Here is a 25,941-nt window from a genome sequence, read left to right as displayed (position 1 = left end):
TTTTGTTTGGGATGATTTGTTTGTTCTTTTGTCAATATAAAAATGTATATTGCATGGCTTAGTACCTTGGGTTTAAAAATAGTTTAGTTAAAAATAGTTAGTATAAACTTTTTTATAAGTTTCATCAATACCTTTAATTTCGAGGGATATTTAATAAAACCCCACTTAGAGGAAATGAGTGACTGGAATAATGTTCTGTCTGCTCCTCAAAAGCATTTATTTATTTTAGACTGATTTATTTATTTTAGACTCCCTTGAACTGCAAAGAAGGTCACTTCCTAAAATGGTGGCAGCCATTTTGAGTCCCCCCGTTCAAAAAGTGCTTCAAAAAGAGGCTTACTGACAAAAACAAAAATTGGCTGTTCCAATTTCCTTCCTTTCCTACAAAAAATGTATCTGAAGCCAAACAAATGATTCCAAGCTAGATGAAATAACGTAAGCCGTCCTTACCAGTTTGCTGTGGCACACTTGAATAGGCTATGCTTCAATGTGTAGAAATGCTGTGAGTATGGATGTGCACCCCTTTCTCTGTACCATTAAGTATACAGAAATAAAGTGGCCGGGGGTGGGAGGGCAGCGATACCAAGAAGGAGTACAAGTGGCTGGGACCTCAGCCCTCCATTCCAAACCTTTGGACATAAGCTGGGGCTTTCTTCAAACACAATTTTGTTAACATAAAATCATTGTTGTCCAAACTTGGCCACTTTAAGATGAGTGGACTTCAACTCCCAGAATTCCCCAGCCAGCATGGCTGGCTGGGGAATTCTGGGAGTTGAAGTCCACTCATCTTAAAGTGGCCAAGTTTGGACAACACTGCATAAAATGATCCAAGCCAATGTTAGTGATTTATGACCCAGTTCTAAACCTAACCCCACAATGACGTATATACACTGGACATTCCAGTCTGTGGAGCTAGCATATAGGGAACCACGTTGGCACTGCTATGACGTTTCACTAGTTTGCAGCCAGATAGATGGCAGATATGACTAGTGTACAGATGCAAGCTACACCAATATTCAAAGCTGCATTTGTGACACAGCACAAAATGGAATTCTATATTGTATTGAGGGCTTTATCTTCGTTCAGCGGGTCTTCATCCATCTTGGTGTAGGATAAAATATACAACTAATTTCCTAAGTAAAGTCTCCTGCAGTCATTAAGAATGCAAGCAGCAGCATCAGTGGGGAGGGGAGGTGTCACACTTGGCAAGATGGTGGCGAAAGGTTATCACACAAGCCCATTCCTTTTGAACATGTGTGCAATGTTGGCGCACATGCAAAAGAGATGGGCTTTGCACGGCAACCCTCTGAATACCATCTTGCCAATTATGATCTACCCTGTGTATCTTGCTGGATGCTTCCCTGCTCCTGCACAAACATCCTAAAAAGAGGGCATTCTGAACACAAAGGAACCCCACCAAATTTTGAAAACTTCAGAGGCAGGAGTTTTCTCCACTACCTTTCAGCCCACATTTGATAGTGGAATTGCTCTTATATATACATTTCCCCCAACCATCAAACCAAGCCTGCTTTTCAGGATTTTTTTTTTTTTTAAATTTCTAAGATGGTACACTGGTCTCAAGAGAGAAGGCTACAGCATTCATTGGATGCAGTACCTGAAATGAATGGTGTAGCCCCTGAGAACCAGAATATCATCAGGGTGAAGTTCCTGCTTCAAGAACAGCTCATGAAGTTTCCTTTACACAAGTTACTATCCCTCACTATCAAGTGTCTTTTGGTAATAGAAAGATGAAAAGACCCATTGTGCAAACAAACATTCAAAGTCAAAGTAGTAATCCATCCAGTCCATAATTTCAAACCAATACTGATATTCTAGTTTTTCAGTCTGTCCAGAGGCTAGGACTCAACCTGGACATGTCTATCCCCCTAATATGTACTCTAAGACTAAGATTCTCTCCAATTCTGAGTGGATGAAATAAGAATTAGTAGATTGGATCCAGTCTTAATTATGCTTAGAGTAGCCTCACTGAAATTGTCAGGGTGAGTTCCTTAAATTTGATTGGGTCTACTCTTGCATCACTAAGCTTGGATTCTACCTGGTAAATTGGTGTAGTTAAAATGCCTTGAGCCCTGCTCAAATATTAAATATTGTCTCCATGCATTGCTTTAAAACCCTTTCTTAAAATTAGCTATACTGGAACTGCATTCAAGGAATGATAGAAACTGATGAAACAAAGTGCAGATAATTGACTTGAGTTGTCCTGATGTGTTCAACTATTCAATCTGAATCACATTTCTCTGTTGCATTTTCGTTAGCAGAATTATTATTTAATTATTCCATTTTTTAAAAAATCCAGAAATATTAAACATTTGTTTAATAAGAAAATTGTTTTTACAGTAATGAGGTTATGCAGCGAGTTATTGCTTAATATTACAAAGGGGACAAAGAACCAAACTGTGGATCTCAGAGGGCTAAGATGTGTTAGAATCAGTGAGATTTGTTTGCAAATATATACATGCAGGTTTTAATAAGCTTTTAAAGGAGAGAAAAGGAAAAGAAATGGTACTTCGTATTAACTAACCTCTGGATCAGGATTATTTGTTCAGTCATGCTGAAAAACAAGGAAATAACATCTTGCACAAAAGCTATAATAATTGTCAAAAATATAGAAGGCTGGCTTATTCTTAGAAGCTCTAAAATGTTTGTTCCAAGCATTTTTATGTACACATCAGCCCCTATAAAGCCTTTCATTAAAGATTTCTTCTTCCCAGCACATGGAGACGTACGCACAATTGATTCCTAACATTGTTTCTGTTTTCCTTTTGCAAGGCCGCCCCTTATCAAGTTATGTATGAATGAACAGAAGGGCCTTTCATCCCCCTCCCCCTCCACTCAAACTTGCCTTAGTGTTTCAAAAGGAATGACTAAAATAGCAGCGACAAAAATCCAGCCTACAGCCTGCCAGAAGAACACGCACACGTCCCATCCTTAAGGCATGTGAAAGGTTGAAGAGCTCAGCAAAATTTTTATGTACGGGAGCAGGCCCAAGGAAAACTCACACGCCATAACCAATTGTGGACAGAGTATCATCTATCAGCAGACAAATGCAGGATCTCCAGAATGTCTCTCCTCAAATGAAATAATATATCTTTGAAAGCCAATGCCTGTTTTAGGCCCGTGGCCCATATATCAAGCCCGAGAGGCTTGTGGATACGCTCTACGGCCATTAACCTTCCACCTGTTTCCCCTTGTCCTTCAGGAGGAGACCCTGCCCTTGATTTTACTCCCTTCCCTTGTTCATCTTCCGACAGAGTGCAAATGTAAAGCAAAGGGCCTGCGAAATAATTCAAAGGCAATGGACCAGGGACATGGTTACAAATCTCTGCCACTGGCACTGTGACTTATGCAGGCAGTTTGTCACACATGAGCCAGGTGACCTCTATGACATAACAGAGAAAAATATGGCCAGAGATCAAAAGAGGAGACACGGAGGGCTGTAGCTAACTTCGGGGGGGGGTGCAGTTTGCAAAGTGATATTAAACAATATCTGAAGCGTCCCCTTTTCTGAAAAACTCTTCCCCCCTCCCTTGATAAGGGAAGGAAGGGTGTCCTTAGCCGCAGATATTTTTAAATTTGGAGAAGGAAAAAATGACTTCTCCAAGTCTTTAGAGTGATTCCCCCCCTCTCCACTCCCCCCAATTAAGTTTCATATATCTGCAACATTTCACAAGTGGAAATCTTGCGTACAGTACTTGTTAATGCCCTCATATTTTACAACAAGGATCATTACTTGAGGTACAACCACATATATGCTTATACAAATAGACAGCATTGTAGAGGGCTCTTAGCCAGCTCTATGTGATTTTTGTACAGCAGTAGCCTCTTGCTGTTGCTAATAGCCTCTCTGGAGCAGCCTGGATCATTCGTGTTTCCTACAATATTAAATCTCAGAGTAATGGACCTGACTATAGTTCTAGCATCTGAAATACAGCCAGCAGGGTTTACTATATTGAATATAAGGGTAAGAAGGAAGGAGCACATTGGCATCGTGAGCCATATTGTATGCATATACACAGTTCTATGGCACTGTGTATATGCATATAATGCACAATCACAGGTCTTATGCACATACCCAGTTCTGTGAATATCTGCTAGATGCATCTCTGTTTCTCAAGATGCTTCTCACCATTTGGAGGTTTGTATTTCTAAAGAGCAGGAACGGGGGGACTGCAACCAGACAAAAACTAAGCCTGGGCATATACAGTGACGATGGTTTGAAAAAGGAGTGCCACCATAATTGCTCCAAGAGGCAGAGAGAAGGGATAACTCTCACAGAATGGTAGGGAAAATACTTACACACTCTACATGACAGCCAGTGTACTCTGGTGTAATGCTAAGGTGCTGGACTAGGAATGGGGAAACCCAGGTTCTAGTCCTTGTTTAGGCAAAGAAGCTGGCTGGGTGACTTCAGACCAGTCAGTCTATCAGCTCTGGACTGGGAGATAGAAACAACAACACATACTGAACTAGTATGGTAGATCAGTGTTCCTCAACCTTGGCAGCTTGAAGATGTATGGACTTCAACTCCCAGAATTCCCCAGCCAGCATAGGGAGGGAGTTGGAAGTCCACACATCTTCAAGCTGCCAAGGTTGAGGAACACCGTGGTAGATAATCCATCACTTTCAGTGAAGTGGCCTTCATTTTGCAGTGGATTCATTCAAGCTGATAACAACAACACGTACAAATATAATATATGCACATATACATACATATACACAAACATATGAAATTATACATGGACAGATACAGATATGCAAAATGTGCCATGAACCAGCTTTCCTTTTTCTGTTTTGTGAAATGTAGCAAGTCTGCATATGGTTTGGTGCTACAGTAGCTGCTTAAGAGCTCTTTTTAAAAACATTTGAATTCTGATTAGTGACACACTTTATCAGTATGATTAGGAAAGAAAAATGGCCCAGTTATTTTTGGCCCACTCAGAAAAGGCAGCACTGATCAACCTTGATTGTGTGAAGTTGTACAAACATGATATTGGATGGACATATTGGCCAAGCTACAGCCACATGACTTGGGGGGGAGTGAGGTTTTTAGAGGTTCTTGCTTTTAATTTTAAAATTAAAATTACAGTTATAGATTAGTGTATCTTTTGTTACAGATATGATGCAGCTAGTCTGGTGAAGGAGAGGGGAAAAGAGAGTTGATTAATAAATTCACAGTGCATAGTTTGCCAACCTTACAACCATGAACTAAATTCTTTTTTGTGATTCAAGTATGTAATTTTAAAATTACAGATAAAGAGCTGGAAAATAGGCATATGAATTCTCTCTGCATGTGTTTGTATCTTGGCAAATGACAAGATAACCATAATTATGAAATATTAATAAATTCTGAAACTGTATGATCTATTTTTCAAAATGCTCTCAACCTTATAAATGTGTCGGAGTATGTATGTATGTGTATGTATGTATGTACATATACGTACACACACATTCTTAAGATTAAATTAAAGGAGTTTCAAGGAATACTTATTAAAAAAAAGGACTTGCAGACAACTGAAACTATATTCATGCCACAGAAACACTTAATGTGCAACACAACCCTGCTTTACCCATGTATGCTATGTAAAGTTATGGCCCTAAACTTCAGGAAATGGTCATCCGGAAAGGAACAAGCCTTAATCAAAATTAATTTCTACTTTCGATTCAACAATTCAAGTTGTACAATACATGACACTTCACAGCTGTTTTATACATTGAAGATTTCTCTGTTGGATGCAGTTGAAAGAAAGTTCTAATACAACCCACCTTCACCCCTGCTGTGACTTTAATGGCTTGTCTGGTATGGACATTTATTTTTTTTTCTTTTTCATAAATTATTACCTGCTATTATGATCCAGATATGGTGATGATGAAATTTACATTCTAAATGTAAATGTTATTGCAATTCATTCTCAGGCACTCAAGTACATTAAGTAGTGAAAGTCCAACTAGATTAGATAGCAGAGACCTGAAATAAAAATGCCCATTTTTTTCTTTTAAAAAGTGCAACATCAGTTTGAAATGGGACTGTGGCACTGCAGGAAGTGTTTGAGTCTTTATTTTAATTGGCTTTTTCTCAAATGTTAGGGAAATGTGTACTGTATGTATATATTTTCCCTAATGGAGCAAACAGTAGCTCCAGAAGTTGGAAGAATTTACATAGAGAAGATGCTAATTATACGAATGGTCTCCTAGGTCTTTCTAGACTGTCTCTTCCAGATTTTTTTTAAGGCAAGTATTAAAGTATTTTAAGGCAAGTATTAAATGTGATGGGAGACCTCATCACAGACCTCTACAATTTGTCTAACAAGGCAGACTTCTTGTTGTTCTTATTATTATTGTTTATATTACAAATTATATTGCAGATTATGGTACTCTAAATGGTCTACAATTAAAAAGAAGACAAAAACTCATTTTACATGTAAATGATCTAAGAACTGTATAACATTATTTATTTATTACACCCCAGAAAGGGTGCCCCAAATGAAAATTTAAAGGCCAATTTCTGAAGATGTATCTCTACATGGCTATGATGGGACTTCATTCTTTCTTTAAGGATTGGTAGAGATAAAATGACTGACTTTTTAAAATTCACACTGAACTTTGGGGCTCTAGCATACAATTGATCTAGATGGCACGTTTGATATGTTTGTGGCCATCACCTCTTATCAGTACCTCTCCTGTTGGTCTATGACAGAGTTGCTCAACCTTGGCATCTTTAAGATGCATGGACTTCAACTCCCAGACTTCACCAGACAGGGAGTTGAAGTCTATGCATTTTAAAGTTGCCAAGGTTGAGAAACACTGGTCTATGGTAAATAAAGGCTAATGGAAGATTTAGTTTAAACCTTCCTGGAAGTGCCAATGCTGAAGAAGGCTGATCTCAAAACATAAAGGGCAAAATTTATATATAAATCAGACTTCTCTAAGAGTCAAAGTTGTGTCATCAGACAGGAAGGAAATATAAAGTACAGCGGGGATTGGACTGATGTGGTAAGTTGGTGGTGCTGAGGAGGAAAGTTAACCTGCACTCTTCCCCTCTTGGTTTATTTCTGTTGTTTTCTTCTGTTGTGGGCTCCGTTAGAATTAACACTGCTGTGAGAAAAATGGCTTTAAAAAGGAAGAAAAAAAAAAGACAAAAGAATTGAAAGAATGTACCATCCCTGCTCACAAGGCTACACTTTAAATCTCTTTCTATACCATTTTCTTGGGAATTAACACAATTTAGGACGCTTTGCCTAGTTTTAGCTTAAACTGGGAGACCCCTGGATTCAAAATATGTTTATATGCCTGAATTCATGTTCCTTTTCTCTTATATATATCCCGTTCTATTTAACATTTTCTCCCTCTTCTCTATAGGCTGCTCTTGGCTCAGTGATAGCTTTTTTACAGCCCAAACTTTTCCAGAAGGCCACTGGTGGTGGTGGTGGTAGTGGGGCAATTGTTGCCATTATGATGTGATTATTCACTTATTATCATTTTTTTTTTGTCCTTACTGTGTGCTGTGTTACTTTCTTATTGTGAATTATTCTTCTGTCTTTAATATGCCATTGTAAGTTGCCATGATTCTCAAAGATTCAGCAGCATATAAAATGAATTAATAACAACAACAACAACAACAATAATATTTTGCCAAAGATTCTGTTTAAGAACAAGATATCAGTAAAATAGAGATGGGAGGCATGAATGATTGAATACTGAGATTTATAAGAAAGATGTACATATACCTACATGAGATTTTTCCTGCTATTTGCATGACCCAAGAAAACCTGGCTGATAAGTTTATTCCATTTCTCATTATAACATTTGTTCAACTAGAAGAGTTAACAGCTGGAGCTAAGGTTGTCTCCAGCTTAAAATCTAATTAAGTTACTCTTAAGGAGTCTATTGAAGTGGGCAAACATAATAAAATTAATAAAATAATAAAAACATTTTAAAAATGTGGAATTAAATACTGTTCCAGAGTTCCTGAGAATGACAACCACAGAGGGTCACCTAGTTCTGTAAGGGCAATTAATACTATAACAATGTTCCAAGGTCGTTGTAGTTCTGGAAGAATACATATTCCATATCTGAGAATATCGGAAGCTTGTTTTGATTTTGCCGATAATTTGGAAAAGAATGAGTTTCAGTACAAACATAATATTAATTCACTGAAAACGTGTGTGTTAGAGAAGTATTTCCTTTGCTCTCCCCTTTTCCACAGAACATTTATTTTGCCGTTCCTCCAGGAAGTTAACAACCATGTTATGTCCAGACACAGCTTCTAAGTGTGCTGAAGCAATAGTTTGAAGTGAGTTTTCAAATGATGGTTAAGGGAGAACCTGATTAGTTTTAATCATTCCTTATGTCAGTACAGGTGTAGCTATATATTATCAACTGATGCTAAGAAGAGGAGAATAGAAGTTTGACTCGGCAATGAGAGGAGGAAAGAGGGGTACTTTCTTCAAGACCAGATCTTGATTTGCAAACCCTGGTTTAAAAGAAGCCAGACCGATAACTACATTAGACAACATTCACACAGAGAAAAGATATCCCTTCAGATCTATGCTTTCCATTACCTAAGTCGTGTGTTTATTTATTCTCTTCTTACCACAAATGAAAATAGAAAGTGAAGCTGCCCATCTAAAGGAAATCATTTAATGAAACCACCATTTACTGTTAACAATACACTCTGAGATTATGTCTATCACTATAAAGATTTCTGGAAACCTGAACAATCTTTGAAAAGGATGATGTGACAGATAAATATAATATACTCTGAAGTTCATTTTCTTCCGACAAAAAGCATTTCTAGTATCCTATAGCAAACATCACTAAACATTAATCTATCTGGCTTAGAATGCCAGTAAACATAAATGCCCTTTTAATAAAAGAAAATAGAGCAAACTATTATTTGGATGGCATTATAATTTTCTACCCATATTTGAGGTTTGTAACAATAGATGAATGCTAGATCAAAATAGCTATTGTACAGATAGTCCTTGAGTTATGACTACAATTGGGAGCAGGATTGCCATCGCTAAATGATGTGGTCATAAAGCATGACGTCATGAGACTGCATCGCTTAGCAACAGCAATCCAGGTGGTCCCAATTGTCATAGTAACCCAAGACGCATGGGTCATTAAGTGGGAAGCAGAGGGAGTCTCAGGTAAGGAGCATGGGGGTGCCGCAGGGGGGTGGGGGAGGCCCTGGGAGGCCTGGCACAGGCCATGCACAAGTCGTGGGAGGGATTGCTTGGTGCAGCGTGAGCTCAGAAATGCTGGGGAATGAGGGCGTGGGGTGCATGCGATCGCAGGGAAGCTGTGGAAAGAAGGCACGGGATGCATTCATGTGTGCACATGCAGTTGCAGGGAGGCCAAGGAAAGGGGGTGTGGGGTGTGTGCAGTCACAGGGAGGCCGTGGAAAGAGAGCGCAGGGTGCATGTGACTGCAGGGAGGCCATGGAATGAGGGTACGGGGGTCCATGCATGCTTGTGTGCGAGTGCAGGGAAGCCAGAGAAAGAGGGCACGGGGATACATATGTGCAATCGCAGGGAGGCTGTGGAAAGAGGGCATGAGGTCCATGCGTGCATGTGTGAGTGCAAGGAGGCAGAGGAAAGAGGGCATGGGGTGCATGTGATTGCAGGGAGGCCATGGAAAGAGGGCGTGGGGTACGTGTGAGTGAAGGGGGGAAGGAGGCACGGTGTGTGCGAGCAAGGAAAGCTGGGTGGGGTAGTATTACCCCAGCAACTTGCGACCTTCCTTGCCAGCTTCCCATTGACTTTGCTTGGGGGAAGCTGTCAGGGAAGGTCCCAAATGGTGATCATGTGACTGTGGGATGCTGCAACTGGTTGTAAGTGCACACTTTTGTTCGCGTGACCACAGGGACACTGCAATGGCTGGAATTTCGAGGACCAGACCTAAGTCCCTTTGTTCAGCACTGTCGTAAGTGTGAACGGTAACTGAATGAATGGTCATAACTTGAGGTCTACCTATATACATCAAAGTAAGTTTTGTGATTGCCTGACATTTATCTTTTATCAGCTGATTAGTATTTTAAACCATTTTTTAAAAATTAAAGTTTATATCCAAGTACTGTTGGATAAACAGAATCACATAAACTGGATTCTCCAAATAAAATGAAAACTATGCCTAACATTTATATTAGAAATCATATTATGTATCTTTTAAAAATAAATACTTATGGATAGGGAAAATTATTCCAGATTTGGAGAATGTTTTCTCCACAGCTAAATAGAGTATAACAATGAGTTTCTGAGAATTTTTTTTTCTCTCAGAGAGAGAGAGAGAGAAAAAAGAATTTTAAAAGGACATGCGCAAACTGTATTGATTTCTCAATACAAACTTTTTGTTCCACTGAGTCTGGAACAAGATGGGTTATTTTTACCATAGCCAGCATTTAGACCACAATATTTTTTTAAAAAAAAATACTTTCTACCTTTAAACTGATATGCCTCTGTAAGCCCGCTAAATCTTCCCCTGTTGTTAAATTGACTGTATGCCCACATCTCCCCAACTGAAATCAACAAGTAAGAAGAATGCTAAAGTTTGGGTGGATTACGTGGTTTCATAAGAATTCTGGGAACTGAGAAAGCTCTGAACAAACACAGAGGTGAATGTGGCAAAATATTTATTACATACTAATCAAATCTAAATAGCCAATGCCCTTCATTGTGATTGCTAAGACCACTCTTGTTTCACAATTTGTTCTTTAGAATGGGCACTGCAGCTAGAGAAAGAAATATAAACCCTTTGTGATATGATCCCTCCCCCCCACCATGCCCCCACCATTACATTCTTTTCCATCCACAAACAATTTCCGTTGGGAACAGGGCCATGTAATATTGACAGTGACAACAAATTGTATAGCCTGGTGAACATCTGTTTCCCGGCTCCCTCACTGATACTGCAGGTTGGTTACTTAGGAGTGACTTTGTCTTCACAAGTTGTCCAGCTACAAAGGAACTGGAAACTGCTGGTACAGAATGGACAGGCTTTATTATTGGAACACAGGAAAGCTTTATCAGCATGCTGGGATGTTCTGTATCTTTCTCAAAGACTAGGAGCAGAGGTTATATTAAGCACACTTGCCTATGGGAAGATTGCTTCTAGTGGAAGTATGGGAAAAAACAGCTTCTTGTGTTATCCATCCTTGAACAGACTGGATATAAAACTATCCAGCATCAATCTTATTTCATATTCATTTTTACAGTGGCAAAAATTGTAAGAAAAGCTCAAGATGTGATGGAGACTCAGCATATACTCCAACCCATCTTTACCATATAATACAACACGATTTAAAAACAACCACATAACACGGCTACAGATAGTGTTAAATTGGAGAAGGTGGCAATGACACAAGAATTTGACAAGACCAAGATAGAAGGAGCTTTTTGCTCTCGTTGTATTACAATTTTTGCAACCAGTCCTTTTACTATTTAAAACTACTAACCTTGGGCACTCCAAAAGTGCAACATAAACATGAAATATTCCTATAAATACTAGGAGACCCCTACAAGCCATCAAATCAGCAACGCAGCAACCACAGAATGAAGATGGATGTTGCCATCTCATCCAATGACACCCCCAGAGGCTGATATTTCCTCTGTTTAGCAAACAGGCCTGTTAAGGAATTTCCTTGGCAAACGGACAACATGGAAACATCCTTCAACTCCGCAGAACTCATGAGCCAGCTAAAACCATTTCCTATGCTATGGCAACAATATCTGCGTAAGGTTAAACAAGACATTTCATACTATCCCTTACTCAGGCCACCGTATCTATTTCTGGATGTCTTCTTTTGTTCAACCTTTGCTAATAATAGTGACCTAGCTTAGGTGGTATTTATAGCCTTTAAAGACTTGTGCCTGCCTCTTCAGAACACTTTATTCATGTATATTTCCTTTGTTTATTGTTACCTTAACGCTTTTTTTTATCATCATTAAGATGTTTCTGATCCAAGGTTTTTATTTAGCAACTCATTTTCACAGAAACCTTCCCATTATCAAACGAGCAAGCCAGATTTGGTCAAAGCGTTTAACTTCACCCTTGGGTAGACACAGCCTATGCGCGTTTAGTTAGAACGTCCCCTGTGAACTGAGAAAAATGTGGGTATCGCTTTCATGTCAAAGAAGAGAGCTTTCTGTTTCTTGCCAGTTGTTAAGAGCAGGACTAGAACTTGCGGCAATAAATAAAAAGTTTTACTAAAAGCTTTTTTGTCCATCTGGCCAACCTTTTTTTTAATACTCAATTTCCTCCCAGAATATTTCCACAAATACTATCATTTGCTACATTATCCGGTTGGATTTCCTCTTTTACTGGCACAAACTTAAATTCTGAGGCATGGCAAGAAGAGGTTGGCAAAGCAGTCATGGTCTAACACTCCACTCTAAGACCTTAAAAAAAATTGGTTAATTGAGTCCTGGGGTACTGCTCTGCAGGTAAGTCACATGGCTATGTTCACACTTCATACTATACTGGGGGGAAAAAAACATAGCTTAATGTGATGCATAAATCAAATCAGCATCACAAATGGGACTAAGAGGTTAGTGTAGCTGACCATACACTATACAAGTAATCAGATGGCAGCCTCCCCTATTAAACAGAATAAGAAGGCCTACCTCATTTGGCAGATCAAGGGCTGCAAATCATCATTAATGTATATTTGTCATCATGGAATCCCATTTCGATGTTACCTCAGTCACAGTAATGGCTGAGGCTGTCTCTAGAAGAAACCTAAAATTTGTAATTCTACCTACTTGCAAAGTTGGTCTTTTGTAAAAGTAATTCAAGAGACAGAATGAATTGGACTACTGCTTTTTTGTCCCCCCTGCCTCTGCCAATATTTCAATATTGGCAAGATGCTAATCACTTTCCAAATAATTACAAATATACTTATAATAATTGAATCATCAGTCCAGGTCCACCCAAGCATCTTTGTTTGTGAGAATTATGAAAGTTTGGGCGGGGGGGGACAAACAAGAAAGCAAAGTTGATTTGAAATAAAAAATTGCAGTCAAGTTGGGCCTATCTTTTGGAAAAGTTTGAAAATCTGCAATGGTTGCTACTTTAGTGCATTTGATACTATTGTATATGCATCCTCTCCTAATTATGCCACCATCTAGCCAGTTGAATTTAGAGAAGTCTGTTTTTAATGTTATACTTTAAGTGCCATGTAGATAGATTTCTTGTTTATTGATTGATTTAAAATATTTGTTAGCTGCTTATCAGCCCAGACTGGTTTCCAAATAAAGCATATCGATACAATGCAATGACATAAATCATACAACTAACAGCAAACAATAAAATTCACTGTGAAAACAATCATATAAAAGAACTTTCAAAAGATCCCGTGACATCCATGGGCAGAAGTGCAAAAATAAAGGGGTTCTCTTATTCACAGACACATATATGCAAAACAGTTCCCAGCAATCACACCGGTATGAATAAGAAATTCATTTTATGACAAGGGCTATTCAGAAAGTTCCTGTTGGCAAAGCCTACTGGATTAATTGCCTTTAAAAAAATAACACACTGTCTTCAGAAGCCGAAAGCATTGTATTAATGATAATCTAATGTTTTTTTTGTCTCTAGGATGATAATACAGTAGAAATTCTTAATGGAACAAATGATCCAGTTGTTGAGTGCTCCTGTTGCTTCCGCACACACGCACACACTCGAACAATGTAAGAGTTCTGCTCATCTTTTTCAGTTGTGGCTAATCTGTTGCTCCTGGTAAACTGAGAAGCAGGGCACTAAAGCACAGCCATTTATTATTTGTTTTCTGCATTTATTAGTCAGAGGCATATTGCTGCTGAACATGGAGGCTCCGCTGAGCAAAAAAGCTAAATTACCATCAGTTGCAAAGTGTTTCAACAGTCAGTAACTGGAGGAGCTAGGTATAAGAGCACACCTTTCATATCCACAAAAATAAACATCTGCTTGAATATTCATGTTGTTTGTAGTGGTTAAAGCTATTAAAACCTCCTTGTTTTCAGTACAAATTTTGAAACTGAACTTTCTCAGAATTATGCTGTATAGCAAGTATACTCAGAATCTTTAGGAGGAAAAAAAATCTGTATGAGAAAAAAAGAAAAAAACACCTCACTAAGGACTAAGCATCATTACCCTAAGAAATGCTGTTGGTAGAAATGTGTAAATAGATATTCTGGCAGCATGTAGCTGACCATGACTCAACTTAAAAGTAAGTTGGGTAGGCCCTGAGTAATACTTGGATGGGTGACTGCCTGGGCTACTGAGAAGCTGAAAAAACTTCCTAAAAGAAGCCACTGTCATGACATTGCCCAGGATTCAATCATTCACTAGTCAATCATTCTATTCGAGGGTGTGTAAAACAAATATTCTAGAAAATTTAATTCAGATTTTTTTTTTTTTGGTGCCACATCTGAATTTACTACTACATTCTTCATAGTGTATGGAACCGAGAGATTGATTCCTTGCTTTTCATTTTGGCCACGATTGGCCCAGACAGCCCATACTGAGAGAGCATGGCCATATAATTTGGAAATCTGCCTGGATCTTCTTGTTGTTGGTATCAAGTTTGAAAAGAAAACCAGTGAAATCCATTTCTGCTACTTCGTGCCTGATTACACAGTACTGTGGTTATCTCCTCATTAGTTAAGGTAGGATATGCAGTGTGATATTCATGGACACCATTAGGCTTATAGATACAGCCCATAGCACCTACTGGATTTTAATATTTAAAAAAAAATACTTTAATTAAAAAGCAGGGATATGCAATCTCATTATAAATGGATGTTTTATGGCTGGCCATGCCCATCACAGCAGCCATTTTGTGCATATGCAAATTCTTCCCATGACAATTAATTATGAAAGTGTCTTGTGGTGCCCTTAATATTCCAAATCTGCCCACTAATCTAAAAAAAGTTGCTGAAAGTCTGTCTGGAATAGCTGTTTCAGAATTGTCCGTGGCGTTTAACATTTCCATAAAAGAAGATGGTATTTCAAGAAAAATCTCTTGCCAGCTTTACTACATTGGTTAACATAATTAGATGGGAAGCCAATGCGAAAGAATAACACAGAAGTCTGTGGGATTTAGGAGCTTCCCCAAGACAGGGTTTGAGAGCACATGGTACCATGATCATGCTGCAACTAAGCAAACCTGGCCAGTATTTGGCTGGGTTAATCCCTCTGAATCATGTATATGCTGCTTTGAATTTCATTGATGACTAGGAATAAAAAATGAACAAGGGAGCCTTCTCTAACAAAATGTTGCAGCTTGGTACATTTGTGTTCAGGATGTCAGCTGTGTCCTCTTCCAGAATAAAGGCAGACATCCTTGCTCCTACCCAAGGTGATGAAATGTGCGCTGTAATATTGCAATGCAAATCCTGCCCTTTTGCACTTGTGTCATGATGTCACATACAGGTACGTAAGGGGCAGAGTTTCTGTCACATTCTTGGACTGCATGTTTAGATGCTTGCCCCTGTGAAGATGCCTATGGCAGGCTTCTTTGTAGAGGAAGTAAAGAGAGAAGTGACATCATGCATAATAGCACTGAGCACATTATGCAACTAATGCACCATATGTCATTCATATTATGATGCAACTGATGCAAATTAAATAATTTGCATGATTTGCTTGATGAGGTCATGATGCATGTGACATTGTGGCTTCTATCAAATGCATATAGTGAAATCCAGGGAATTTGAACACTCAATCCTCACTATTTTCCATCAATTTTTGGACCCTATTTCTTGAACTTTCCTTCACCAATGATGTCTATGACTGTATCAACTCCAACATTCTTTCACATAACAAATAAAAGACTACCCACAAACCTCCCAAGCACACAGAAAACTAATAAGTGGGAAAAAATGTAGTCGTACTCCATAATGTGATAATTTATTATCACACAGGAACTTTTGATGGTGCAAAACCGCAGACCTTCAGCAATACATTCCAGAAGAATGCGACATAGATAGCCCATAGCTTTGGTAACCATATATTGGGAACTTCCAGATTAGAAGAAGACCGTAAAAGTTTTGGGAAGATTTCCTAAAAATAGTTTCCAAAAAAATCTGTTTAAATCACAATTGAACGGGTTGATTACGTAGACTGGATATTCTGATCATAATCTGCTAGTACCCATTGTGCCTTTCGTATTATGCATCTCAGTATGTGAACATCAAAAGCAGAAGGAGTTATGTGGGTATCCTATGCCCCAGGTGAATGGAGAGAATCTACTGCAGTGGCACTCCAGTTAGGAAATGTTATTTTCAGAGAGCCTCTTTGCAATGCTGGGCCTTTATATTTTCCACAGCTTTAAGATAGCATTTTAGTTCTCAACTTAACCTGGTTTTTAGCATCTTGCTTTCTTTTCCCATACGCTGTCCTTTGAATTATTCAAGTGCACGTTATATGTACATTTAAAAAAAAAATCCTCTTAAGCTCTTTTGAGGTAGCATAAAAATAACTATAATAAATAAAATAAATATGCAGTCTACCCACAAAAAGTGCTACATAGTGCAAAATAACTCTTGGAAGAGGGAATGTTATGAATTTCAGGAAAAGCAGAAAGTATGTCTCTGGGCAATAAGGAACAATGTCCTAAGTAAAAAATTATGCTACAAAAATGAATCTCTGGATTTAGCTAATATCTGTCATGGTTCTGCTGTCTCTGTCTTTTCTTGAAGTGTGGCACAATCCATGTAGCATTTTGGAGCAGAAGACTTAAAACTGAAGGGGTTCTAAAAGGCTAGTCTTTTACCCTAGGAAAGACATGTGAAATCTGAGATCCTTTTCCAAATTTCACCAAAAGGCCATTCCCAGTCTCTCCTAATACTTACTTGTTTTTATGTGTGAATAGCTTATACAGCACTGTTTTCTCCAAATAAAAATAATTCTCCTGCTATTTAAACCCATTGTTTGTCCTATCATCAATGGATTGCAATTATATTTCCCCACTTTCCCTGTCTTCTTTAAAGCAGTCCATCTTCTCATCCCACATTATTTCTTCTACAGGCCAAAAAGATTCAGTTATGATTTTGCTCTGATTCTTCTTCTCGGCTTGCTCACCAATTAGTTAGCCTGCTACTCCAGAATATGGATTTTTTTGTTGGGCTTCGAGCAGGAACTTCAGCAGTTTGTCTAGAGACCTGTTTTTGTAACGTTTTTCAAAAGACTCCGGAGCTGTTACATACTAACAGGATATTTGTTTCTCTATCAAACGTGTATGCAATACTCATGGACCCTGCATTCTGTCTTGAACATACTGCACATATGGAGCACTCAAAGTATATTATTTTCAGTTAATGCACGTATTACTATTCTCCTATCTACCAGTTGCTTTTTCTTGTGTGTTTCCCTCAAAACATCCTGAATCCAGTAACCAGAATAACAACTCTTATTTCATAATATCTCTGATCAGAGAACTAGGCTTAGCCTTAGACATTTGTTATCTTATGTAACAAGTGCACATAGCTTATTTTTCAGCATAGTTGAAAGTTCATGGATCCAACACAGATATCAGTTTTTTCTGGTTTTATGACTCACTGACAATAGCTTAAAGGATTGGTTAATAGGAGTGGGAACCTGGGAGATCTGCAGATGTTCTGGACTCCAACTTCTAGCAGGCCAAGTCAGAATGGTGGTGAAGTTCAAGCAACATCTGGAGGCCCTAGGTTCCTCATCCTAGTTTATATTTTTAATCCTTTCTTTCAGGAGTCATAGGACCTATGAATATTTTTCTCCCAATATTGCTTCCAAAATATCTTATATGTGGTTTTTTTGTCTGTCTCTCTATCATTACCCCTCTTTTTCTGTCTCCACTTCCAAGAAACAAGCAAACATGCAATATGGAAGCAAAGGGAGAGCTTTTCATACCCCCTGCAGCAACTGTTCTGTCCTACTTCTTCTGTTCTTATTCAACAGCTGCCTATAATCATAATAAAGTCAGCCGGGCAAGGTATATTGTAAGAGAAACCTCAGAGCTCCCCCAAATTTCTTAGATTTAGAAAAAAATTGATTTGAACATCAGAGACCTGGCTTTGCCACTAAGAACTAGTGAGAAAATAAAAAATGTCATAACATTTTGAAACATCTCTTTCAACAGCTTTTTGTCAAAGAACAATACATGAATATAAGCTCTGTGAACCAAATGCAAACCACATTTTCTTATACCAAAATCCATGTCGCATGACATACCTTAAGTTCTCTGAAGAATATGCTACTCCTGGCCCACTCGACAATTGAGAAGAGGGTTTGGTCAGCCATTTTGCACATAAGCCCAAAAGTGTTGAGCTTTTCATGCTTGCTTCTGTTGGCCTGCTCTTGCTGCAAGTAGGCCATAATCTTGGCCTGGACTTGAGGCTCATCTGGCTCACACTTCAGGAGTTCCAAAATCAGATGAGGAATACTTGCTGGCGAGCTGGTCTGATGGTAACCATCCATGTACGAGTAGCCCATTATCGACTCTGGAGAGCTAGTATAAGGATCGGGGTACTCAGATTTGATAGCACGGCTTGGAAAGTGACTGTAGCTCTGATAACCTTGTAGGCTACCATGTGGTGGCATTGTCATGCTAATCGGAGAGGTTACAAAAGGACTTCGGTCATAGTCTGTGGGAGGCAAGGCTGTATGGTTCAGAGGTAGGCCCTTGGAGGCAGAATGGATGTTCTGGATTGCAGAAGATATTGTTAGATCAGTGGGCATTGCTTGAATCACCTGAGTCATGGCTTCTAATTTGAGTCCATTTGCTCGGATGAGAGCTTTCTTCTGCTGCTTCAGTGCCCTGTCCCTCTTGTACATGGGTCCAAATTTGTTCCGACCCCCACGCATTCGGTCAGCTCTCACGGCTGTTGAATGTAGCAGTGAAAAAAGTTATAGGCATCACATTACAGATATGACACAAATACAAGTATTGACACGAATCTCGTCATTTTTAGCCCCTGATCAACCTGTAGCACAAAATTTATATTGTAGGGATTTAATGTTACTGTTTTAAGGATTTTTATTTTCTTTTAATGTGCTTTATTGTGATTTCAATTTTGATGAGCCACCTGAGAAGGTCTAACACTGTGAATAAATATATTGTATTAATTTGCAAAGCATTTACTGTTTTCCTGTTATATAGCTGGATGAAAAAACACTGGTGAGGAATCCAAAGAGCATAATTCAAGCTTAGTGCTTTAAATTTTCTAGTAAATCTAACAGGAGAAGGCTAAGAAATTCTTCCACTAGGCACAACAGGACTCAAAACTGCTTATTTGGTGCTGTACAAGACCTTTTAATAACAGCTTTTTAAAATGCTCATGATTTAATTTTCCTAACTATTTTTTTATCACCTTTTGGCTTAACCCATTGAGTGGATGTTATTCAAAGGCATTTAATGCTCTTCACATTGGCCCTTACTCTGAAAATATGAAGCCTGGCAATTTTGAAGAGAGGTAATAAATTGCACTACTGTTAGTTCCTCAGTTAGATTGCATATGATAAAGAGCAAAGTGTCACCCATGCCAAAAATGGATGGATTTTGCAACTTCCAATGCATTCATATCATATCAGAATTAGGATTGTGGAGAAAAAGTGTTGGTCTTGGTTACAGTACTATGTTGCCAAAACATGTTTTGAAAGCAGCAGTATTTTACCAAGACTATCCTTCCCAAAGGCATTCAGACGGTAAGAAGGCCTTTGACAGCTTGGTGACATGCTGAGATCGCTGGAGGTTATGTTACTAAGCTTTTATCTTACGGATTAGCATGCCATTAAAAATGTATTAGAAATCCTAGGTATACAGAGACCTATAAAACTATCATAAAGATGTTAACAATTAATGATTTGATCCTAAAATGTAATTTATGAACTAGAATGTAAGACTATGTATCATAATCAAGGAAACATGCATATAAATATCGTGAACATTTACAGCTGAAAGCATGAGTTCCTTCCCATCCTGCTGATAACAAAGAGGAAGCCTGTTTGTATAGGAGAATAGTAGCAAAGTAATCTTTAATAAATAACTAAATAAGCAAACAAACATTGGTCAGAAACACATCCTCTCTTAACTTTCTGCTGGCAAAGAAAAGGTATGCGGCCCTTTTTTCTTAATTATCATCTCCACACAAAAGCTGTAACAACACATTCAGCAAAGAAGTCGGGTCCTGTTTCTTTTGAAAACTAGCACTTAAAAGTCTCTGTGCACTATTTAGTATGAGCAGCAGGTTTTTAGCTCTGTGGACCTCAATGAACAAGAAGATTAGGGGCTGTATGTAAAATGGTAAATAGGATTCGTTAGTGTATTCACAGAAGTTTTATGCACAGGCACCCTCCTAACATAACTATCATTTCTAACTTTGTTCCAGAATATTCATGTTTTCAGTGATATAATCTGTCACATCCTTCTGTTATAGTTTTGTGTTCCTTATTGGTTTTTTTTTTTTTTAATGGAAAGACTATTAAGCCAGTAGTAGATATCATAGCTTCTCTGGTTAAGACAAAGGTAGAAAATATCAAAACATTTCTGTGTAATACTAATATAGAGAGGGAGAGCCCTTCTGAGAAGAATTTGTAGACAGGTGCTTATATCCTATCTTCTTGTTCCCCTTCCAAATCTTCGAAATATCTTTTGCTCCTAAACAAGGAGCAAGCCTGCCTTGGGCACAGGGGGGGCGGGGGGATGACCTTGTAAGATGCATTTGCAAAAGAGGAGTAGAAGGTATAGGATAACTTGAGAATGTTTTCCATCTACCCACCAGATGCCCCTTTACTGTATTAGCATTATCTTGGAAAACACAGATTTCAAAACATACATTTGATGTGATCACTTTATCTCTACTCTGATATTCTTTGTTGATTCCAATCTAGGTTGCTGTAGTTCAAGGGGTTTTAACAGCTTCAAAGTTAGGTTTAATTGGCATAAACAGAAGTATTCTGAAATAAGCAGTTTATGGACTGCAATCTGTATTCACATGGTCTTCATCTACACATAAGAAAATGGACAACTTCTAATGGAGAAAATTAGCTGATTTGCTGCTTTGATCTTGGTAACTAATGAACAGAACCCTCAGCGCCCTTAAATAAACTGACACCAATGCTGGTGATTTTTTGAAATGGCAAATATAGTGTAAGAATTTTTACAATTAAATAATAATAACAATCCCTAACTCATTTTCAGACAACAAATATTTCACATTATCTGAGAATTAAAGCAACTTCAAAAAATAAACAAATGTCCCTACCAATAAACAAACTCAAGCTTTAAGTTACTGATTTGTTGACTAAAGATTGCATTTATTAATAATTACATTATAGTTTCCCATCTTTAAAAACACACTAAAACTAAAAATAATAAACAGCACAGTACTAAATGTTTTTGTTAGAAGTAAGATCAGTTGTAATCAATGGGATTTTCTCTGTGCTTTGTTTGCAGCTGGACTATTAAATATCAATGAAGAAAAGTAGTGAAGAATTAGCCAACCATGGCATCTGTGACAAATATATTAGAATACGTAACTGGGGTCATATATCTAAATGTAAATATTTGGGATGAGAATTTACTCCCCCATCATTTGAATCCTTACAAACTAATGAAAATGACATACAGCATTATTTTCAAACTAGCAGTGATTTAACCTAATTGAAGTAGAACCAAGTTGACTGTTGAATTTGTAGTTATAAAAAAAGGCAAACGGGAATCCCATCAATATTCACTGTTAAAAAATACTTCTAATTATCTTTGCAGAGCACATATTTATCCAAAAAGTTTTGAAACTTTTTGACAGCAGCATTAAATGCTACTTATTTTTCAAGCTAACTTTTGTTTCCTTGTAGATATGAATGATTTTCAGACTCTGCAATAGTAACTTACTCTGAATACAATAATCTGACAAGATGTAGCCCGTAGTCTGACAATGGACTATTAAGCATTATAATATAGCTGAAAAATTTCATAAAAACTGAAATCCATTCTATTGGATATATAACGAGGTTTTTTTGTTTTTGTTTTTGTTTTTTTGAGAAAAGAAATCTGGGGTCTGTTTCTGTGAAGTGCTAAATGATTGTTTAGGCAATGATTAGTCCAGTTGCATAACCCCTCCATGTGAAGAATTCCACAGATAAATAAAAATGAGCAATTGTCCCTAAGAGGAAAAAATGCCCATTATGCTGTATTGTATTTATAAATCTCAGATAGGACTGAAATGGTTTCAGTTTAGAAATCATGATCAAATTCTCCCTCAATAATGTATTTTGCCTATCCTGACTGAATTTTGTTTGCCTAAAGGAATCAGTGTTATTTGTTCTAAGTATTTATAGCTAATGCTGGATAGTCTGCATTCTTTGGGAATACTGTAATTGTAAAATTATACATATTGACCCTGCAAGTTCTGATGCTCACATCTGAAATGAGCCTTGAAGTACCACAGCAGCAAATGTGTCAAGGAAGCCTTCAAAGCTCTTTGACGTAAAGTTGTAGTAGTGAATTGTAAGCCTCAATTCTTTTTGACACATCATATGCAATAATCCTCTGGAATAATGCCTCAAATGACAGCAGTTTAAATAGTGTACATAGAAGGATCTGTATATAATATGTAATGATTTTTTTATACCTATGTGGAAACAACTGTAGACCTTACCTTCTAACTTCATCCCAACACTTAGACATTTTTGAAACCGACAATAAGGACAGCGCTTTCTTTGAGTTTTGTCAATCTGGCAGCTTTGATTTTCTATGCATGTGTACCTTTTGTTGTTCTGGACTGTTCGTTTAAAGAATCCCTGTAAAATAGATAGAACATATTTACAAATTTGGTACAAATGGCTTGAGCCAGGTATTTACTTCAGATTATGAAAACAGTCACCAAATCCTTTCTTCTACTTTCATCATGCTAATTCAGCATTTCTGAAATGGCTGGTTTGGTTCCAGATTTCCTTGGAGGAAACCCACTAGGCCACAGGCAGAAATTTTCCGAGGCTAGTCTGCACTGGTATTGATTTACATCAGATCCTGGCAAGGCATCTTCATTGTTTCCCTAGCCATCATCTACGAATAGCAAGCTGTCATATTTGTAGAATGAATTAAAATTCTTTCAAATTATCCTAACATTTTTAGAGTGGCCTTTTTTAATGCAGCACTTTAAGACAAACTTTCCCAAGATGTAAAAAAACAAACTAGTATTCGCCTATTTCTTTAGGCTTCATCAATATGAATCCTAACTCAGCCTTAAACCCCAAATGAAACTGTGCCTAAGTATGCTTCCCCCATCTACCACTTGTTATTATGGTCACTCCTGTTTCCGCTGGTGTACGACAGTATTCTTCACTTTATCTTCCACCACTCCTTCTGCATCGTCTTCAGCTATTTGGGATATGTGTGTGTGTGTGTGTGTGTGTGTGTATGTGTTATTTGCAAGGCTCTTTTTCTCCCCCACCCCCCAACACTAGGTACAGCTGCATAAATTATTACTTCTGGTGGTAATGATGATTGAAATCATATGCTAAACAACAAACAGATATTCTGTTTCTCATGTCTCTTTATGGTCTGGGAATAGTGGATGATAAGCATATTTACACAAGAAGTAATATTATAATGTGATTAACTTTTGATTCAGCATGAATATTGACTTGCTCAATATTTCCTTTATCTAAGTGGAACTTCCTTCTATGTAACATTGGCAGGTACAGGTTGCTATTGCATAAATATTTCTATAGAGTCCTAAAATTATGTATGTGTCACTCCAGAAAGCCGTGTTAAAATGACATTCCTTTATTACTGTGAACTAAACAATTTGCTTGGTTTCTACACTGATACAGAATTATTTTACACAACTGCAATTATTTAGTCCAGATTTAAGGTATGGCTGTGCATGGCACTGACCTATAACTGAGACTTAGCCAGATATGCATAAAATGGAATGCATGAGCAAAAAATATTCTTCATAGTGATGTATGGCATTTAAAAATCATTTAATTGATTTCCACTTAATCACCTTGCAAATAAATATGGGCATAAAATGCTGTGTATGTATGAGTATGTGTGCACATTTATAAGTATGTGCAAGCATAAAAAGAATGACAACAGAAATTTACATTTGCATCCTGAAAGATGAAAAACTTGAAACAGTCGCCTTCAATATTGTAGCCCTGAAATTTATCAGGAACAAGATGCAGCAACAATAATACTCAATGTATATAAATCAACTAAAATCAATATTGAGGACAGCTGAGAATGAAAGTCTCTCTACAACTACATCACTTCACGACAACCAAATATTTAAAGGCAGTAAATATAGCCACTCTGTGCAGAACACCCTGGGCGAGTTTTTCTTTTCATTGGCTAAAAAAGAGACTCTTTGCATAACTTCTGCCTTCCAAGAATGCTAATGTGCATCTTCATAATATTCTTTTTCCATTAAAACAAAAAAACAAAAAACAGAAGCATGATTATCTAGCATTTTTCTTGCTCTGATTTTCAGCTCCCCCCTCTTTTTCCATGAAAATAAATTGTACAAAACCTTGCAACTTTCACAGGTAAGGAGTCCATAGTGATACCCAGACACTTTATCTCCACAGACTGGACACAGTTCTTCAAGATCTTCATCATAAGAGTAATTCACCATTTTAAACTGAGACACTGGGGAAAAAAGAAGAAAAATAGGGGGAAAATTAAACCCCATGAGAATGTATAAAAAACTTTTGATGCATTATTTCTTCACTAGGGAAACAATTCCAGGACATCCATGGGTTTTATTTCCCTTTAAATCCTCAAAACAGGAAAGCCCAATTTTGAAACAACAGATTTTTATTAGCAACCAAAAAATATTATCTCCAAATTCAATTTAGGAAAATAAAATCTGTTAAAACTACCCACAGTTCTAAACACAGTAAGCATTTTATCTTACTAATCCAAAAACCTGGTTTTCCAAAATATTAAACTCTTAGCTCACTCCTATTTGTGCTTACACATAAGTAGGCAGGACTAGTTCAAGACATCCTACTCCGAAGTTTACATGCCTGAGGCTGCAGTCTTACTTTTCTTCAGTTTATTATTCTTAGGATAAAGATCACCATTTATTTGTAATATATTTAAAACGTAATTGCATTTAAAAATTAAAAATCAGATGACTAAGTGGAAAAGTAACTTTTGTCTCTATTTTGAAAGTTCTGCTATAACAAGTCACCTTTGAAAAAAAAACGTTTACCTAAACCCCATTTCAAAGTTACAAAACCAGTAGCCTGAGTGGAAAAAAATCAATAGCTTAAAACAGTATTTTAGAAAGAGGGATCAAGGGGAGGGGGGAGAGAACGAGCTGTAATTTTTACATATCCATCAAATTTGTCTTTAAAAAAGAAAACCTTCTTCTGCCTTAACTCTTTTTCTTGATATCTCAACTGGCCAGAGGAAATATATAAACTGTTCAAGGGTTTACATTTCCCTTCCAAACTCCTTCAAATGCTGGCAAAAGAAGAAAGTTTTACGGCAAGCTTGCTTGCTTTTCTTTCTTTCTTTCTTTCTTTCTTTCTTTCTTTCTTTCTTTCTTTCTTTCTTTCTTTCTTTCTGGGTGGGGGAGGTGAAATCTTTCTTTTTCTGAGAGAGAGGGGGAGGGAGGGAGGGAGAGAGAGAGAGAGAGAGAGAGAAACCTTGTGGTGCGATCCTAAGAATAAACTCGGTGGGGTGGAGGGTCCCAACTGATTTAGGAGCGAGATCCTCGCGAAACAACCCGGTTCCTGACCGGGGAGAGGGGGAGGGAATCGGTGTCCCACCGGCTCAAGGGGGAAAAAGCCTCCAGGAAGATCTGCAGGTCTGAGATCCCCACTCCCCAGCTTCCTGCCGCCCTTTGCAGCCTCCCGGGCTACCTGAGGCGAAAAACGGGCTGACCTCTTGAAGAGATCGCTCGCCTGTCTTCTGGCGGCCGAGGCGAAGAAAGAGTTATGCTGGACCCG

The 25,941-nt window shown here is 37.9% G+C and overlaps 1 protein-coding gene across 3 annotated transcripts in view; it reads right to left on the bottom strand.

Moving 5' to 3' along the window:
* The window catches only part of NR5A2 (nuclear receptor subfamily 5 group A member 2), a 120,514-nt gene that overhangs the window by 74,443 nt on the left and 20,130 nt on the right, over positions 1–25,941 (bottom strand). For all 3 annotated transcript variants that reach the window (XM_015889777.3, XM_025173336.2, XM_088153310.1), the window contains exons 2-4: positions 24,513–24,631; positions 22,635–22,776; positions 18,208–18,857 (exon numbers count right to left, since the gene is read on the bottom strand). In XM_015889777.3, coding sequence (XP_015745263.2) covers positions 18,208–18,857; positions 22,635–22,776; positions 24,513–24,631 — 911 coding nt within the window. The remainder of the gene's footprint in view (positions 1–18,207; positions 18,858–22,634; positions 22,777–24,512; positions 24,632–25,941) is intronic.

This window comes from Python bivittatus, unplaced genomic scaffold, assembly GCF_059951505.1.
Source record: "Python bivittatus isolate LINGU-HERP-01145 unplaced genomic scaffold, Pbiv_v1 ctg000700_np1212, whole genome shotgun sequence".
NCBI lineage: Eukaryota > Metazoa > Chordata > Lepidosauria > Squamata > Pythonidae > Python > Python bivittatus.
This window is presented reverse-complemented; position numbering and strand designations above follow the sequence as displayed.